This window comes from Ceratosolen solmsi, unplaced genomic scaffold (genome assembly GCF_000503995.2).
Source record: "Ceratosolen solmsi marchali unplaced genomic scaffold, CerSol_1.0 scaffold43, whole genome shotgun sequence".
Lineage (NCBI taxonomy): Eukaryota > Metazoa > Arthropoda > Insecta > Hymenoptera > Agaonidae > Ceratosolen > Ceratosolen solmsi.
The window spans coordinates 1,353,873-1,373,642 of record NW_011948431.1 but is presented as its reverse complement, the minus strand read 5'-3'; the positions used below and the strand labels follow the sequence as shown (position 1 = coordinate 1,373,642).

General features: G+C 37.6%; 1 protein-coding gene across 3 annotated transcripts in view; it reads left to right on the top strand.

Moving 5' to 3' along the window:
* LOC105364162 (proteoglycan 4) overlaps positions 1 to 19,770 on the top strand; it is a 119,905-nt gene that overhangs the window by 41,789 nt on the left and 58,346 nt on the right. For all 3 annotated transcript variants that reach the window (XM_011502033.1, XM_011502034.1, XM_011502032.1), the window contains exon 3: positions 19,050 to 19,247. In XM_011502033.1, the coding sequence (XP_011500335.1) occupies positions 19,050 to 19,247 (198 nt within the window). The remainder of the gene's footprint in view (positions 1 to 19,049; positions 19,248 to 19,770) is intronic.

The window sequence follows — 19,770 nt, the reverse complement described above, 5'->3', positions numbered from 1 at the left end:
AGCTGCTCATTCCTCCCTAATCATCAGCCTTCCCACAATCTCGTTTCCCATTTTAAACTGCACATGCGCGCAAGATATAGCCAGATAGAGAAAGCTTCGTATTAATTTTTTGTTGTTTTTATTTCTATTTTACCGTTTCTTTGAAAGTATTCAAGCTACGAACCAAGCCACGACTGTTATTTCTTAAAGTTAATGCTCTCTCTCTCTCTCTCTCTCTCCTCTCTCTCTCTCTCTCTCACTCGAGGCACTGCTTGAAATTCATATTTTCATTTTTAAATAAACGTGTACTAGGGATATCTTGTAATGAAATCTATTTTCTTCCCAGGGTCTAGCAACTGAATATTTTCCTCCATATATAATATTGTGTAATAATTTATTACATTTATCGTTGATTTAAAACAAAATTTCATATACTCCTAAATTATTGTGAAGTTTCTTTGTTTCGTCAATTATTGATATTTCTTTATGGAATCTTTGTAATTGAAGTTGAAATAATTGTTCAAGGCAGATAACAAATTATCATTGCCGCGAGTCTTTCCACAAATAATAACATTATCTGACTCACGTATGCCCTTCTTTTATTCAATAAACAAGTTTATGCTTTCATGTCATCATCCATAATAGGGAGGGAGGCGGAGGGAGAGAGAGAGAGAGAGAGAGAGAGAGAGAGAGAGAGAGAGAGAGAGTAAATATTTGAATTTAAGATTTCATGAAAATGGTGCGTATCGGAGAAAATCACCTCCCATTATGATCTCTCTGCTTTCCTATGAAAAAGCATTTACCCGTCGTCATCAATTGTTTGCCATCGTAATGCTTTATAATCGTCGGCCGCTCGGCCCAAGTCCTCATTAAATGGTTATCCTTTTGCCCCTCGCGCTCTTTGTTGCTTTGTTTCTTTAGACAGGTGTGCAAGAGGCGCCTGCTAAAGTGCGTCGTCCGTTGGCTATCGAGTTTCGAGTTCACTGTGTCTCGGCCGAGACTCACGACGAGAAGAAAAAAGAAAGAAACGACACGACCAGCGGCTGCAAAATTCAACGGGCCAGGGGAGAGGGACACGACGGATAAACGACGGAGGAATACAAGCATTCGCTCAGAGTCGCACACCTGCCTTGTTGGCACAGTTCGAACCAACGGCCATTGTGCATCAGATTTTCATTTCTTTCTATCTCGACACGTGTGCGCACGCGTAAACACGTACGCAATTATCGAGATTTAGCTTTGCGTCCAATCGCTTCGTGCGATTAAAAATCCGTCGACGAATTAAAACTTTGCAGAAAAATTCTAAGGCAATTTAAAATATACGACACTTTTCTCTGTGAATTAATTTAATAGTACATTATTGGAATAAAGTGCTAGAAGATCATCTTTAATAGATCGACACTACAATACATTGATTGTGCTGAATATCTAAGTAGTTCGTTGGATTTATTAAGCAGTTTTGCGCTTGAGTTATCAGTTAGTTTATTTATCAAATCATTACTGTGTTGGCCAATGATGTATCGAGTATACCCTCAAAGGTTAGCACAAAACCTAAAACGTCGCAGAATTTCTTATTATTTTCTAAGTATTATTGCATTGGAAGGTGAGACAGCACGTTCTAATTGAAATTCAATGGCATTTTAACTGGTTTACAGCAAACGAAGTTTAAGGGTCAAAACAACTATATTCCAGTTACCTCCACGACCTTCCTACACTCTGATTTTGAATAGGAAGAAGAAGAAAGAAAGAAGGAACGAAAGAAAGAAAAAACATTAAAGGGCAATATGTGGAGATGACACGATGACCGGAGAGAACGAGCTTTCGTGCCCCTTGTGCCTTTATTATGCTATGGCCTACTATGTTGTTTACCCCTCTAGAGTAGCGATCGTCCCTTCTCCTATGACCTTGACCGTGAGAGGCAATGCATTATGTTAGGTTTCCGCAGCGCTCTAATAGTACTCGTAGTCAAATAGTTGATGCATGGCTGGGAAGTGGGTGGGCGAAAGACGTTTTTCCATCATTTTTAGCGAGAGGCTCGTAAAATCGAAAAACGTCCGTCTCTGCTTTACAATTCCTTAGTATGTAAGTTTGACTGACTCTTGGGACAGCATCGACGCTGTCGCCGCCGTCGTTGTTTTCATTCGGCTGCCAAATTATGGCCGACGCGTGATTTAGGGCTCAACAGGTGGATTAGCTCGATGGGCCTCGAGAGTCCCTTCTTGGGACTGGGTCGTTTGAAGATAGAGAGACGACAAGACGCATTGCTCCTGTCCTTGTCCCGTCCTTGTCCGACTAGCGTTCTCGACATTGTTGTTATTAGTCCCCGATGGAATTCTAGAACTCTGGGGATTTTTTTTTACTGAGCCTGAAAGGGGTGGGGGATGGAAGCTTGTTTATGAATTCGTAGCCGTTTCGAGGAGCATATTGGACTGCTCGTGTATACACGCCTGATGCGTTTCCCATGACGCATTATTGATTTATAAAGTCGGGTTATCGATGACTGTACTTTTGACTGTATGTTTGTGTGCGTTACTCTAAGGTATGATATACTTAGGTGCGTATGACTGACTTTGCGAGCATTTATTTGGTCGGTTTTAATATTCTACGCAACAAATGCCAAGTGTTATAGTATTATATTAACAGATTTGTCACATGTGATCAAAATTCAGATGATCAACATTCATCCATCGCAGGAACATAAATTCCGAAATATCAACTAATCCTTATGGAGAATCGCCAAAGCAAATGGACTTTTATTATTCAAGATAATAATAGTGATTTTGCACATTGAATATTTAATTTATCATATCACAAAGATAATTGTTGAGTGAGTTCTTAATTTATGTGTGTATATTTTTTTAATTCTTGATTACAATACATTCGCATAATTATTTATTAATATATATTATTATGATATAGTTTTAGAATGGTATGTTCATACTTACAATCGACCGGGGTACGTATTACTATTTTTCATTTGTGCATTACGTACGCGCCATTACTAAAATTAAATTTTTTAATTATGGAATTATACTATTTAGATATCCGAGAGTAAATGTGTACGAAATTTCAATAAGATTATTCATAGTGTCCCGTTAAGGAGAGCATTGGAGAAACTATCTTGCGAAAAACGTTTACATATGCGCGTAAGGTTGTTATTTAATTTTACACTTGCAATAATTGCAAAAAATTGTATATAATTACAACCCACTGTCATCCATCGATATTACGATAAAAATTTCTACGCATTGTTACAAAACGCATAATTCTGTTAAATTACAAAATGACGTTAACGCAATTCAATATCCGTCAAGTCGTCGTCATCACTTCTCACAGAGAGAGAGAGAGAGAGAGAGAGAGAGAGAGAGAGAGTACTTGGTAGTCACATCTGGCGTACGCGTCACAACGTGAAATTGCCCTTGTTATTTCTAAGCCCCCCTCTCTTCTCCTCGCACACCTCATCATCGTGTACATAGGCACAAACGAGAGTGCGATGCCGCGCCATTGTAAGTGTTGGGAGGAAAATTACACGTTTTTGAGCGGCGACGCGTAACCGGAAGAAAGTCGAGAGTGGTATATGTATTGCGATGTAGAAAAGCAAATGATAAGCTCTGCAGGAAAAGGCATTGTATCATTGCAAGTCGAGCAAGTGATTCACATGTTTCTAGTGTACTCTCCCGTTGACCTCCTCTCCTCTTCTATGTTATCTTATGTTAATTCAATTTTTATTTTCGATTCTTAATAAACTTTGAATAAGTTCAACAATCTGCAAACAAGTTTATTTTACACGGAGTATTGAGATGAAGAACTAAGGCACGTAAGAGGAGTTGCGAGCATTTGAAAGAATGCACAATGAATAACGAGAAAGTAATTTCTGAAATCATTACACTTATCGACGCATTGCGTTTTAAAATGAACGAGCGGAAGAAAGTATAAGCAGTCTGGACACGAAACAACCTTATTGACCAAATGGATGAAAGTGAGGAGTGAAAGGACTAGAAGGAATACAGAATGACAGGGAGGGAGCAGGGACGCAAAGATGGATAATTGACGTGCGTTCGCACCAAGAGCCCGAAAATTGGATTTCTCTCTCAACGCGACGATTATCCGCACGCATTCTCCGCTGAAAAGGCCTCCGTCCGACGCCTATGATGCGCTCTTTTCAATTCCTTCGTCACTCGTCAAACTTCGGTCTCTGCCCTGCTGCTGCTGCTGCTGCTGCTTCCCTACCCTCCTCCCCATCCCACCCCATCATCACATCGCGCTCCTCGCCCGAATATTTTTAAGAGCCAAAGGTTTTGCGTGATGCCGAGACCAAGTCAGATGAGAATTCCGTACTGAATGCCGGATGTACTCGCGGGATACTTTTTTCGCTTTCTCACGATTATCCCGAACTTGACCCACGTGTTTGTGGGCCTCGCAAATTCGAAAACGCTTTTTCAGATTGAATATAGTTTTTTCACGTACTTTACGCAATTTCGTGATTATCTCAGATTTAAGTATTTATTGTGATAGATAGTGATGTTATTCATTACAAGTTTTTTTTTCTTTTTTTTTTCTTTTTTTTTTCTTTTTTTTTTCTTTTTTTTTTCTTTTTTTTTCTCGGAATGAGAGTCTCTTAACAATTCGCAAATTCTTGGATATTTCGCTTACTTTGGATTCGGCATTGTATTTCAATATTTTGCTTGGGATTTTACTACAACACGCGAAATTTTCTGAGTACTCGGCTACATCTCGTTCCGTTACAATTTAAAATTATTTATTTCGTGTATCGGGACTTTACTTTTTCATTTCGATAGAATGGAAATACGAAATTTTTTGTACATCTCGGATTTCGCCTCTCCTCCGCTTTTTACATACTTTTCATTCATTTACTCATTTCTTTAGAGTCTAAATCGCGGATTTTACCTCGCCAATACAACAATAAACAGTAAAAATACTGGCTGCTTATGCGAGTAAACAAGACCCGTCCGTCCATTATACGCCGACGTGTTTGCTTTTAGTAATTCGCATAAGAAGATTGCATAAGAATGCACCGCTAATTAAACACAGGGAAAATGTCAATAGATAAAAAGTCCCGAGTTAATTTTAGGTCGAAAAGTTGACCTTATATTGTCTCTTAAGTCGAAAGAATTCCAAGAGCAAATAATTCGATTCGTTTTTCTTGATTGTACATAACTTCAATAATGCTATTATAGTTTTTTTCACTGGTCGATCAATATTATATATACTGTACGAGGTGCACGCCTTCTTAATTGTTAATATCATTTTCAAATGATTCAAGTCTTCAAATCTTTTTCAAATGATGGGTGTGCGTGAGTATAATTTTTTTCAATCCTGATAAATACGAATTTTAGATACTTCTAACTATAGATTTTCTTCATTCATTTCGTACGAGAGGATCACAGTGGAGTCGATCGGTTAAGGTAGAAAACTGCTTATCCATTTTACATTTGCTCACATAATTGATAATTATAAGGACGATTAAGACACGATAAATGATAGCCTAGGTCGAGTTAACATTTATTAGCTTTAGTTCTCTGTATTAATAATCTCTACTATCGGAATTGTACAAGCACGTGTGCGACAATTGTTGCCTCATCTACAATTTACACAGCTTCGTATTGGGTATCACTGGCTCAACCGAGACAATTAACATAACAGGTTAATAGGTTAAAGAAAAGGAAAAAAAAAAAAAAAAGAGGAAGAGGAAAAGAAAAAGAAGAGTGTCGAATAGTGAAAGAAATGAATTAAGTTTAGATTCCTTAATAATATTTTCACTACTGTTATAAAATATTATGCAACTTGACTCGTTTAAAATTGTCTCTCACCCACTTCACTAGTTATAATGCCACAATTTACAATTATATACAATAGTTTTTCCCTGCCAGTATAATTTCTAGAATTTATTTTTCGTTATTTAATAAATACATAATTTAGTGCAAGTGTGGGTTGTACAGAAAATAGCTGAAAATTTATTTTATTTATTTGCATGGGTTTGTCCCATTTCGTTAAACAAACTTTCTATTGTCAATGCTTGCTGAATTTAATATCATGTCAGTTCTAGTAAGCATTCATAAGTTTATCTTTTATATGAATTGGAATAACTTTTTTCACTTATAGTCTCATACGATTATTATTTACCCTTTGAATTGTTCAATATGCACTGTTACAATGAGGAAATCTAGGCGTGCTCGAGCACTCGGCTTATAAAAATCACGCAACTACTATTTATATCGTTAAATAAATTTACACGATAGATTTGCTTATGAATTTTGTGTATGAATACAAGTTATCAACATTACATACATACTTAAGAAAAATTTTGTTGCTTCACTCATGGAAAAGTGGAGACAAACTGATTAAGCGCACCAGCCTCGCTCATTATTACAATTAAAACTAAGATTGCCCGGTACGTAAAATTCAATATTTATGTACGTTAATAAGAATGAAAAAAAGTTAACAACTAAATATTAAAGAGCCTTACGTTGCTTCGCGCGCAAAAAGACTTTTCTAACGATGTAATATTTTCAATTGTGTGTAAAAAAAGTTAAGAAGTGAGAAAACATTAGCCATAAAGGTACAAGCACCATATGTGGCAATAATAACGTAAGCATAAATTATTCTGGAATGCTATCATTTATACATACGTCGTGATTAACCCGACGAGGCTCTCCATATCGTGATTTACCTCGCCGTGCACATATCGGCGCCGCAACGTACTCCTCGGCATGATTCAGAGAGACGGAATTCGCCGGGAAACAGCTTCCCGTCTCTATCACCTGCCGCTCGACGGGTTCTGTCCTTCGCGACCGCTGCCCCACATCGTATATAGACTCCTTGCGTGCTATTTGCCGAGTGGCGTCGCGTAATTTTTGTCGTACGGCAGTAGCCTTACGACGCGACGCGACACGACCCTCGGCGTCACTTTTTCTCGAGCGCACCGCTAGATGCCGCGACGCGCGTCCCACATTCGTCCGGAAAAACTCGCTCCTTTAATCCTTTCTTGGATTCGTTCTTGGAAAGTAATGTCCCCCGACTGCTCCCTCCCACGATTCAGCGGTGACTCAACATCTACGCCGCCAGCTCTCGCCGAATGAATTTTCCACGTTTCAGAAATCGTGCAGGTAAGTCGCTCTCGATATTCGCGTTCGTACATGTAAAACGAAATGTCCGACGGCTTTGCGTCTCGTTCGCATGAACTTGGAACGCGTTGAGCGATTAGAAGTAAATTGATAATTTAACATTCGCTTGATCCTAGTCTCGAACGACGAGATTAAAAATTCAGATGCGAGCATGCCGTAACGGTTCTAATCGGCCCAGCGTGCGTTAAAAACGCATTTGACCGCGATCGTTCGATCGATCGACCTGTGATTCGACGATCGATAATGCGAGGACGTGAAAAGACGAGACGAGACGAGACGAGAAGGCAACTCCCGTCGGAGCTTCTATACGAGGAGGCGCGTAACCTCAGAAGCCATTGTATTCACCAGGCATTCGCCTACGCGCTCGCCAATATTACCGGTTATCTCGGTGCGAGCGATATTTTTAGCGTCAGGCACATTTGCATTTGCATAGCAGGGCACACCGCCGACTCGGTATATTCCCCTTTCCGGCCTCTATCGCTTCTGTAATCTCGATGTCCGTCGCCGTGGAGAAAAATCGCCCTTTCTCTCTCCCCTCCCACCCACCCCGCCCCGCCCCCTCTCATTTATCCGGTAAGCCGGGAGAGCGGGTATAGCAAACGAGCTTCGAAAGCCACGAATGGGACGCTTTCCGGAAGTCCAGACTCGAGCTTAACGATAACGTCGAGCGAAACATGTCGTGCTTTCGTCGCACGTGTTTCATTTCAAAATCGAAATGCTGCGTTTCATAGGAAATGGAAAACGATTATTTCTCGGAGCATTTTTAATATTATGTCAATGTAAACTGGAGTTGTTGTGCAGTCAGAGCACGCTTGGATTTTCACAGCTCTTGAAACGTTAAACTTTTTCTTTTTTCCGTTTTTCCGTTTTTCCTTTTTTTTTTCTCTCTCTCTCTCTCTCTCTCTCTCTCTCTCTCTTCTTAACGACAAACAATTGTGGAGAAATCGATAACATAAAATTGCAATGAGCTGGCAAAAGAGATGATTTACAAATCTATTGTACTCATTTAAAAGGCAAGTCTCGATTTACATATCCATAGCTTATGCTTGCACAAGGATTATGCGCAAATAATATACTTACACTAGATGGTAATAACATTTATTATTTAGTTGATCCTTAAATACATTAATTTGATAATTTAGTAAAATGATAAATTACTTTTTAATAATTGTTAAAAAAAAAAAAAAAAAAAAACAAGAAACAGAAACAAAAGACTCGGAATCAAATATATTAAAAGTGCGAATTCTAATTAATATCTAAGCATTTTAGGGTTATACGATATAATATTATTGTAATACCGTATAATTGTAATAATCATCATGCATGAGTTGAAAATATCTCTTCAATCGATTTATGCTTACTTTTTTTGTTTGTTTTGTTTTTTTTTTGTTTTTTTGTTTTTGTTTTTTTTTTGTTTTTTTTTTGTTTTTTTTCCCCCAAAATCTTTATACAAATAATAAAAAAAAACCTGTGAAAATATTCAGTCATTGAAAATAATAAAGCAGGCGATACACTAAGTAATTAAATGGACAAAATTATAAATGATTGATTTCATCAAACGTTACGCATAAAATAATGATAAAGAAAAAATATAATCAATTTGTAAATTATCATGCATAAGTGATTTTATATAATCTTATATTGGCTATCTTTCCTGCAACCTTCTCACTCTAAAGTATTTAATATTATATGACTATCATCAAATTCACGGAATGCACTTTCACACAACTTCGGCGTTTCTTATCTTTACCACTGTGCCGATATTTTCCGAGCTTATTGCAAACCTTTATGAAAAATAGTGCTTCGCATTCACATTTCGTACGTATATGTGCGAGAAATGTCATTGCGTCAACGTCTTTAGATTTTTTTCCCCCTCTTCTTCATCGTTTCGCTTCACGCATTATTACGACGTTTTATTGATTTTGCTCTCAACGCCTCTGCAATGAGTTCCGCAGTCGAGTGTGAACTTGTTTCGCGCTTCTGGTATATTTACCCGAGATAAAGCGAAAGTTTTCTGATTTTGGAATAACCGGAGGATAGAAGCCCGGTTAACCTATAAGTTAATAAATATTAACGTTAAAGCAGCTCTTGTTTTATATTCTTGTATCGTGCAAAGCGATGCCTCGATTAAGATTAAGAAAAACTTTATGGACAGAGGTGCAGTTGGTGTGGAACGAATGCTCGTGCCAAAGTATTTTCAAGATTGATAACCTTAAGATTATTCGTCGAGTGATCGGAACTAAGCCTCGCCTCGCCTCGCACGTATTTTCCATTCTGATAATAGTTGGACGAAAATGATAAAACAAGCCTGTACGTCCAATTTTTTATGGCTGCACTTTAAGCATTAATTGTAGGCGGGCAGAAATATATTCGATATTTCGAAAGTAAAATTGTTGGCTAAAATCGTTGAGGTTGAACTTGAAGGAGGATAAGATTGTTGAATTATTCATAACTACTGCACCTTCGTCGATAACACTCGTTCGTTCTAAGAAAAGCAATCAAGGGTCGACGAAGGTTGATCACGATTTCCAATCCGCATTTCGATAATGGTAATACTCGGCAGCAACGGTTTATACATTTTACGAAAGTTAATTTAAACGGGACGGAGGAAAGTGAGCCGCGATGACAAATCTCGGGAAATACAATGTTGCATTTCGTAAAGCCGGGTGAAAAGGAGAAATCAATTGCTCGTGTGCGAGGAACGGGTGCGAAGAGCACACAGGGACGAGAGGCGGTCAGCCGTCGCTCTCCGGTGACTATAAATAATGAAAAGCTGTCGCTGGCTGCTGCCCGAGACGTTGTTGCCGCCTCTCACGGGGAATTCGCCTGAAATCGGATATTTTCCGATGACTGGCCGCGGTTGCGGTACCGTGACGCGTTGCCTACATTCTGCTCGTCGTTCCCTCTCATTTCGCGTCGCGCCAGGCCCTTTCCTACACTTTTTCCTGTCCTTTTTCTTGCCGATCGCCCTCGAGCTCATTCCAATGACTTTCATACAGTAAGGTTAAAGATTTTTTTCTTCGACTTCGCCGAGACACTGCTCGGGGCTCCCGTGCATGTACTTTTATCAGAAATTTCGTGTAATGTACAATTTGAGATGAGCGAGTATTTGATTAATTACACTCTTTTAATCCAAATCAATAAGAACGATGCGCTTTCATCTGGAAATTATTGCCTGTAAGAAATACCATTTACTCGGTCGTGTGTTTAAGCGTGCCGCGCAAGTATACTTATAGCCTAATTATCTATCCGTATGATTGAGATTAAGTTAAAGAAAATGAGTCCCGAGCCCGAGGCCGACGAACGGTGAAAAGTAGTGTATATCAAGTGAGATTGCACCATATATATAGTTGAGCGTGCTAATATGATACTTTTATAGATATTGATTCGAGAAGGATAAAGTCATTATTAGGCAGGCTGAATTTGATTGAAATGCCAACTGTCCAGCTCGAATCGCTGATCGATATTATTACTGCTCTTTCGCTTTAATAATAGCGTAAAAATTCGCCGTGACGTAACATTTTGTTAACTATGATTATTGAAGTTCATCTTTTAAATGAAGTGTGAAAGGAGCAAGAGAAACTTTTGAACGCTGCTGTATATGTGCAGAGAATAGGTATTCCGATATCTTTCTACTTTGCTCGAACTGTAAAAAATCAATTCTACGATCTTACACCACTGCACGATATCGTATTCGAACGTCAGTTTACGGTTTATAAGGCCCTTTTTAATTATTTATTTTTTATTTTTTATTTTTTATTTTTATTTATCTTACGGTGATGGGGGGGGGGATGAATGGCGTACACGTGCGTAAAAAGGAGGCGACGAGAAGGACATTTTTATTTATTTAAATGTAGATAACGCGACGTTTTGCCCGAGATAAAGGCTGATTTGAAAGAGAGAAATGAAGCCTTGAATTATCTCTGTCCATTCATATTTGTCTTGGAATTTCTTTCCGCTCGTGTTAAGCAAGCTCGGCATTTACATTTACTACTGAGCAATTTGAATATATTAATATCAATGTCTGAAACATAAAAATAAATTCAGAATTATTTTACAATTAAAAGGTATTATTGATTATATAATTTTTTTTTTTGTGTGTAAAGCAACACGTAGCGATGTGTACAAAATTTTTTTTTTTTTTTTTTTTTTTTTTTTTTTTTTGGACCTTTCGTATCTACACGGAGACCCTCCATAAAGTACTTTTTTCTTCAGTATTTCTTTTAAGCTTTAAATGCTGTTTTCTTAAAACTATTTTATTTAAATTGGCCGGAAACATAACTCCAATGAGTCTTCATCGCTGTACTTAAAGTTTCAACTATGTTTTCTAGTCTGTATTATCAGTAAATGCATATGTAGTATTTTATATTTCCTCCATCGTTCTTATACCTAACGATTATTTATTTTTTTTTTTTTTATTCTCAAAAAGCATTGTTTTTCAATAACGGTCTTTCTTTTCATTCTTTTTTTCTTCCTTTTTTTCTTTTTTTTTTATCTATTTTGTAAATGTTCGCTTTAGATAAAAACCTTTCGCTTTTCTTCATTATGAGTATAAAATATCGCTGATAACATTTCCAATCATAAATCCGATACAAATTGTTACAAATACATGTTTCATATACGCAAGGTAATAGGCCATTGGAGTATCGAGTGTAGCCGAGAGCCTTCAATTTCCAACTATTAACAAAATTCTTAATCATTTAAGCGTGAACCAGTGAAGAGCTCTCGATGGACTCGTGCAACAAGCCTATTCAATGAATGCAAGTGCAAAAAGTCCATTATCGTTATTATACATTGAGACGATAACCCACAGAGTTGGTTAAGAGCAATTGGCCGTATGTTTTTTTTTTTTTCCCTCTGCTCTTCATCTCCTCGAGCTGGCACAAAAAGTGGAATGAACACGAGACCACGCATATTCTCCCTTGTGCCTTTGTATTCCGCAAACTTGACACTTACACCTCTTTCTCTTGCCCTTTTGTCTACTCCTCTCTTTGCTTGGTCGCTCGCGAAAAGCGGCTACTTTCTCATATTCTAGTTACGACAAGGCTTCCTTCGGTTCCACAGTCTTATTCCGCGAATAGTCGTAAAAATCACATCCGACTTACAACGCTGCCGTCGCGCTTCATTGGATCTTCGTATAAATACTGAACTTTAGAGAGCGTAACTATAGGTGCATTAGCAAGATGGCAGAATATTTTGAATTCCGTGCGACAATGGGATAAGGAGCTCTCATCGTTTTGCTCTAATTTGCATTGGGACGAGCCATTATGACATGTTTTTTTTTTCCTCGGATTTCCGTGCCCCGTTCTCTAAATGACCGGCGAAGAAAATGCTTGAAGAGGGAAAAAGAGTCGAGGCGACTCTATGGGAAATTTAATTGATCGTTCACACTACTATGGCTTCGCTTTCAAAGAGACTCCGAATGAATAAACTTAGGCTAATTAATTAAAATAGGATTGTGAAATGAGGAGAAAACTACACAATCTTTTCAGCCAATGTTACCTTAACTACATTTATCAACTCAGAATGAAACTTTGTCCTTTAACGTATTTTTAATGTCGAAGGACGCTATGATGAGGAATTAAAAGTATGTGTAACCAACTGTTGAATAGCTTGGCAATCGTTTATTAGCTTCGAATCGAGGCTTCTAGCCTCATCCTTATTGTAATGGCGCCAGCATTGATTCCATATATATATATATATATATATATATATATATATATATATATATGTGTATATTTTTTTTTTTTTATTTACTAAAATTATACGATCCTTGTTTTCCCTCATCCTTTCGTATTTAATGCTACAAATAGGAAAATTCCTCAAATTTTATCTATGTTTTAGAGACCAAATGTAAAATCGAATGTATTAACCGCTACCAATCGTTATAACTATATTACACTACGCATCCATCAAAGCCAAAGAAAAGTGTTATTATCCTGCAATAGATTGCTTTTACTTTCCACTACTCTATCGAAGTTTCTATTAGTGTATTTAAGGACTAAAGACCGCCAAAGATTGGATTATCCGCTTATCTTCTACTCCCCCTACTTTCCTAATGTCCTAAGGCCATTGATGAACTTGATTGAATCTCATTTTGCTTGTCGAATTGGAAAAATTGTCGCATTTTATTTAAGTATTGGTGGGATCGGAGGAGGGCCGAGGTGGCGATGGCCAGCAGCGAGTACGCTTAATAGTTTTACCAACCGATCGTTCGAAACGAAAAGCAATCGGTGAGTGGTCCGGAACAACGTAGGAGAAATAAATTACCGCTTGATAATAAGTGCAGCGGCTGAAGTCTAACAAACAAAAAACAAAAAAAAAACGTACGAATATACATGTTAGTAAAGGCATGCGCAAGTAAAACAAAAGCGAACAACAGCAGGTCTTTATAGCGGCTCTGGCTCTCCCGTGGGAAAGGGCGAGTAGATTTTCCTTTGGCAACCGCTCTCGCTCGCTTCACACTTTATGAAACGCACGCGGGCACTCGTGATGCCATCTCGATATCACGCTTTAGCCGCTAATTACATGCATTAGCGTGTAGCATAGGTGGAGGCGCGCGTCCTGCCGACGGAACGCGATAGCCGAAGGGCGTCATGGCCATAATTGCACGGATTATTTTTCATTGTGGGGACGCGTGCCGTTGTGGCTTGGTGGCGGTGCGTCACGATCAGGGTGAGCGCTGTCCCCTGGCAGAAACATGTTTTTACCAGTTTCCTCGAGCCAATGACGCTTGGCGAGGGTATTTTCAGGGTGCGGAATTCGACGAATGCGGGTGCCGGCTACTGGGTGAAAAAATTGGCGCGCCAAAATTTCGTGAAAGGGAATTGTGAGACGAGATGGGCTCTCGACTCACCTTGCGGTTACGGCATTCGACCTCCGGTAGAGTAAGCGACCATCTTTTTCAACCTGGAATGCAATTTGGACGAATGCATCGGGGCTCGCACACAGGCTTTGATCACCGGACCATAAAGTTTCTTGTATTTTATATTTGAATAATGGAAGCGCGAAAATTGTGATGAAAGCGAGTACAAAAGAGTCGAGACTTATATCGATAAAGATTAATGTAAATTATACTTTGCAGGTAGTGTACATATGCATTTAAGGATGCATCGTTGAGTCGAATAATGATTTTCGTTCGTACACATATTTATTATACCGTAACATTTTAAAATAAATCTCACAAACTTTTACACCTTAAGCGCTTCCATAATATAATTCGTGTTACATTTCATCTAATTTTAGAAAATGACACGTGCCCGCTCATAAATATTAACGTACATTTTCAGTCAAATTTAACTCTCTAATAAGCATATGTTTTTTCTTATAAAAGACCTTATAATGTGTAGTATACAAGTGTAGTGGTATAAGTGTATAGTTGGAACCATTGGCAGAAAATTGAAGTAGAAACAGTGAAATCTGCTTGTCCGGCTTATAATGAGAGAAAAAAAAATCATTTTCACTATGACGAATAAATTGACAATTTAAAGTTTTTGGCATATACTTATTTGTTAATTAAAACGTATAGATTAAATGAAACGGCATCTATAAAATGTATAATGTAATTATTTAGTACTGATAATTACTGATGAAGATTTTTCATTTTTCTTAAAGTAAAACTTGTACATTATATTCTTTACTTAAAAAAAAAAAAAAAAAAAAAAAAAAAAAAAAAAAAAAAAAAAAGAAAAAAAGAAAAAGAAAATTAAAGCGAGATGTGCTAATTATTCAACAGTACTTTTGTCACTTAATGCTAACCTTAAAATATCACTAATTAGGTGTACAAGAACGGTGTTATCTTCTCCGTTTTTTTTTTTTTTATTTTAATTATTTACTTTTTTTACAGTCGATTTTTAATACCTGTTTTATACTCTTCTGAAAGTGATTTTATTCCATACTTTTGAAATTATTTCTTACATACTTTTTTCATAAAGTTTTATTTAGTTTGCCGATTACGTTATAATGGCCAGTAGTCCTTAAGAGTGTATTTTAATTATTAAACTTCTATACTTTGAATTTTCCTTATTCGAAAGGATATTAATTCTGAAAACCTTGCTTTCAAATATATTTCAAAATCATAATTTTTCGTTTTACGTAAATATAATCACTATGTCGAAAACAACTAATTTAATTGGCTCCTTTATGAATATGTCTAAATAAATCAATAACATAAAATGGAATGAAATAGAGAAAGAACACAAGCGCTATTTATCGTTATTCCACCAATATGTTCAAATTAACATTGTTATTACTAAAATATTATCATGGTTATGTTAATGCCTTGTATTGATAAACTATAACGAAGTGAAAGTAATATTACAGTGTTTGGCTACAATAGATTATTTTATGGTAATTGATAATGGATTTGAATAATTTATGAGTTGAATTATAAATGAATGTTAATTAGTTGTCACGCGATGAAACGCGAAAGTTCACGCTAACATTGGCATAAACATCGATACTTACATTGTATTGACTGGCGTTCGCTAAACCAACAAACATTTAATTTAAAGTATTATCGAATCAGCCAGCCAGTCTTGCGCGATTTGTTCGAAGAATTTTGATAGGCGAGTAAAGGGCCAAACATATAAAGGAGATCCCTAATTAATACTCGGTAGATCACGTGATCAAGTGAAGGGTCTTTACTGGAAAATATTATGAAGCTTTCATAAAATAACGAGCACATCGTGCAAAGAAATGTCGTTTAAATACTATCCAGTGCGTGCCGTCATCAATGATTCGAAATTGGCCCTCGAGTCGAAAAATAGTTAGAGGTTAATGGCTCGCTGGTGCCACTGACGTCGCGATCGATTAATCAGTCGGTGTCGTCGTTCCTCTCCCTCTCTCTCTCTCTCTCTCTCTCTCTCTCTCTCTCTCTCTCTCTCTCTCTAGAGCACACGCGCGCGCATGATGACGATTTCGTGCGACTGATTCTACATGTATACCGCCCGTGAGAAGCATCGATTTTTTTTTACTTCTTTATACTTTGTTCCGTCGTGCTGCCCCTATCGTGGTCCTTTTTTCTTTTTTTTTTCTTTATTTTTTTTTTTTTTTTTTTTTTTTTTTTTGGACTTTGACCTTTCGACTGTGCGCGCTTTCCCTTCCTTTTTTTGTTTTTTATTTTCGTTCTTTATGAGCACATCTGCCGGATCGGTCTCTCAATTTCCATCTTAGTCCATTGTTCTTTGTTAAGTCTTTACTTCGTCGGCTTTTTTGTCCTTAACGGGACAAGAGAAAGGGACCATCATATGAAAGAGAAGGAATTAAATACGTATCATGTACTCGATGAATTCTATTTATTTTACTTAAGCCCAAATGCGAATGTTACCTTCCGACAAATATGTACTATTTTAAGTTTTATCAGTGCGGATCGACAATTTTTTAGGTCATTTACAGCTGCGGAAAGAATTAATTACCACAACGATATCAAATTTTACTCTTTAGACGTAAAGAAAATTAGAAAAATTTAAAATTAAAAAAAAATTTAAGTACCGTTGAATAATTCGTAACAACGAAGCGTAGTTTTAACACAATAATAATAAACGATGAAAGTAGGGGAAAACATTGTTTAATATCAATTAGCATAATTTTTATGGATAGTAATGGAGTTAAATATTTAATGGAATTTTAAAATATTTATTGTTAATAATACTATTTATTTTAAATCTCACTGTATTGGCTGGCAAGTTCGTTCAAACTACGCATACATTTATGTCACTGATTCACAACTTAAATGATTCATCTTTTCCTTGGAAACAAAAATGAAATATATGAAATGTGCATAAATTTGTAGTCGAAGCCAAACAAAGCACAATATCATGCGATTTAACGGAACAGACAGAGGGATCGATAAAATATCGTTAGCTCGACCAATAGTCGGAAACTCAATTCTTTATGTAATCGCGAAATCTCGCAGAAGATTCCCGTTCTTTTCTCTTTATCTCGACTTTCATCTAACGGACTGTGTGTCAGCTCCGCGTGTTTCGCTCGCTTCTCTCCCTTACTTCCATTGGTCGACATCCATTTCACATCCATTTCGCACACTGCTCTTTACCTCTGACGTATTCTTTCGCGGTGGATGGCCATGCAAGAGCCGGAGGAGGGTGATTTCCTCGACTCGAGGAAGCCGCACCCTCGAGATGAGCGTCAATTATCTCGATCGCTGTTTGCCTTGCGGATAAGGTCCTGAGGGCACGAGTTCGTACCTTTCTGTTTTTGACTTGCAAGGAAACCAGTTTCCGGGCCTACCGAGAGGGGAATAATCACGGAAATAAGCGATGTTTTATGGCGAAGCTTTCGCCTATCTAATTTTATCTGTGAATGAGATGAGAGAAAGAGAAGCAAACGATCGAAGAACACTGAGAATGCGATATCATTCCTCGTTTGAGTGAGAAATATTTTGCTTCCCAATGGATTTGTCAGTCTCCCTTTCTTAAGCTAATACAATACTTCACAAGTTGGTTATTGCTAATGTATGTTTTAGGATATTTTGTCACTCAACTAAATTGAATCGTCAAATTTAGCGATAAAGTTACTCTATTCTTTACAGCAATAGTTAATAAAATGTCGGATTGGTTGTTCGAAATAACTGTTTATATTAATGGAATTTGAGAAGAAGAGCCGTTGAGAAGGCCGTTACCAATTCTAAAATTTGTGATAAAAACAGCCTCTGCTACAGAGTGTCGTTATTATTAATTTATTTTTCTATTGGACGGAAAAGAAAAAATACGTCAATTATCGTAAACCCGACAAACTATTTAATTATACAAACAAATTAATAAATTATAAATTAATATAATTATGTCAAGATTATTATTAATTTTTTCCGTCTATAAATATAAATTCCCAATAATAATAATTTAATGGGACTAATGAAAATTAATTGAAAGAAAATTAAACTTGTGTAATGAAAAAATTAATAGACTCTTAATAAAAATACTTCATTCCTTTAAGAGTCAGCGGTATAAATTAGAAAAATTATGAAAATACGATTATAAGATTATACCGGATGAAAATAAAGAGAATTAACGTTCCCAACATTTCAAAACTGGAATTAGTTTATTAATCTAAATGATATTCGTTGGATGTTTTTAGTATTTTTTTTAATTTAAAAAAATTTTTCTTTACTTCTTTTTATCGACGCGTTAATAATATGCTGGGTAAGGCATTGATCTGAAGAATAAAAGAATAAAGTTTTCATAAAGGGCAGGAACGCTGGGAAGGACAGAGTTGGGAAAACAATATCGTCTGCTCGGTACAATGCCGTTGACGTATCGACAGTTGAGCATCTTCATTGTCCATTTTGGTTTGGCCGACGAGTACGTTTGTTCCGTCAGTCTTTTGGAAGATAATAGCCGCTAAACAATGCTAGCTTTTCTTTCCTAGCGAGACATAATTAGCAAATTCATTACTTTAAATCAAAACGATGGGTGGATGTTGTTTTAGAGGAGTTGAGCCGGTTGTTTTTTAAAAAGTGTTTGCACATATTTTGCATTATAAACAAATATTTGAATATTTTTGTTTTAAAAACTATCTTTGTCGTTTAAGATTATGGTATGAGAGCACAGCTGTTGACATATGCTTTTGTCATTCTCCCATATAATAGGTTATGTCGTCGTCATTACTAAGCTTACAGTACGAATCACGGTAACGAACATAACAAAAGTCAAGCGCAAAGTGAAAAAATATCTTCTTCGTAAGAATCTATGAGAAGAAAGTAAAGTGTTTCAATAGGGCGACGGCCCTAGAACGCGCGTCCGATATGTGCGAAAGGGCATTTATTTCCCCCTAGGAAATAGGACGATCCCTTCGCAAGCGACCTTAATAGAAAGCGTCGACGAGAACACGGGTTCCCCGGGGCACTCGCCAACGCTCATGGCCTTCCCTACAATCGCTTTAAACAGCCGCTCTTTTATGTAATTGTAGAAACAGCCCGAGGAGGTAGCGGCCAAGGAGGAAGTGAAGACCGCGGAGCTGTCGGCAGGGGAAGCGATCGCAGAGGTGACGGCGGAGGCTGCGCCGGCCGAGGTCACGACACCCACCACCGAGACTCCCGTCACTCCAGCCAGCCCCAACTCTACCGCTACGACACCAGACACCAAGGAAGCCAAAAAGAAGGACAAGGTGCGTTGGCGCGATCCATTGTGCAAGATTGCGTGGGTGTCACCGTTCCTCGTTGGGCGTCGATCGATAACCGCCGGGAGCCCAATCGCGGAGGAGGATTATTCGTTAGGTTTCTTTATTCCGGGAAATTGGGAGCTCCCTTCGGATTTTCTTCACAGTCCGGGCAACTTTTCCCCCTCCTTGACCTGACCCACCAACTTTTCAACACTAACTCTTCTATCAATTGCCGAGGATTTTAATGCCACTTTAAACCGACTGGAGCTTTTCTACCCGAACTAAAGCCGAGCACGAATTAACGTAATTTACAGCATATGTCCGTTCGTCAAATTTTATGTCTATTAGCGAATGAACTAGCGCGCGCGCGCGCGCGCGAGCACAACACGAATAAAAGTTTGGTTTGTTTTTGTTTGTTTTTTTGTTTTTATTTTTTGTTCCCCCCCCCTCACCCGGTTTAAATAAGGAGCAGAAATTTGTAGAAAATTTGTAATACGAAGCCTGTGTGACTGACTGACGGCTGGCTGGC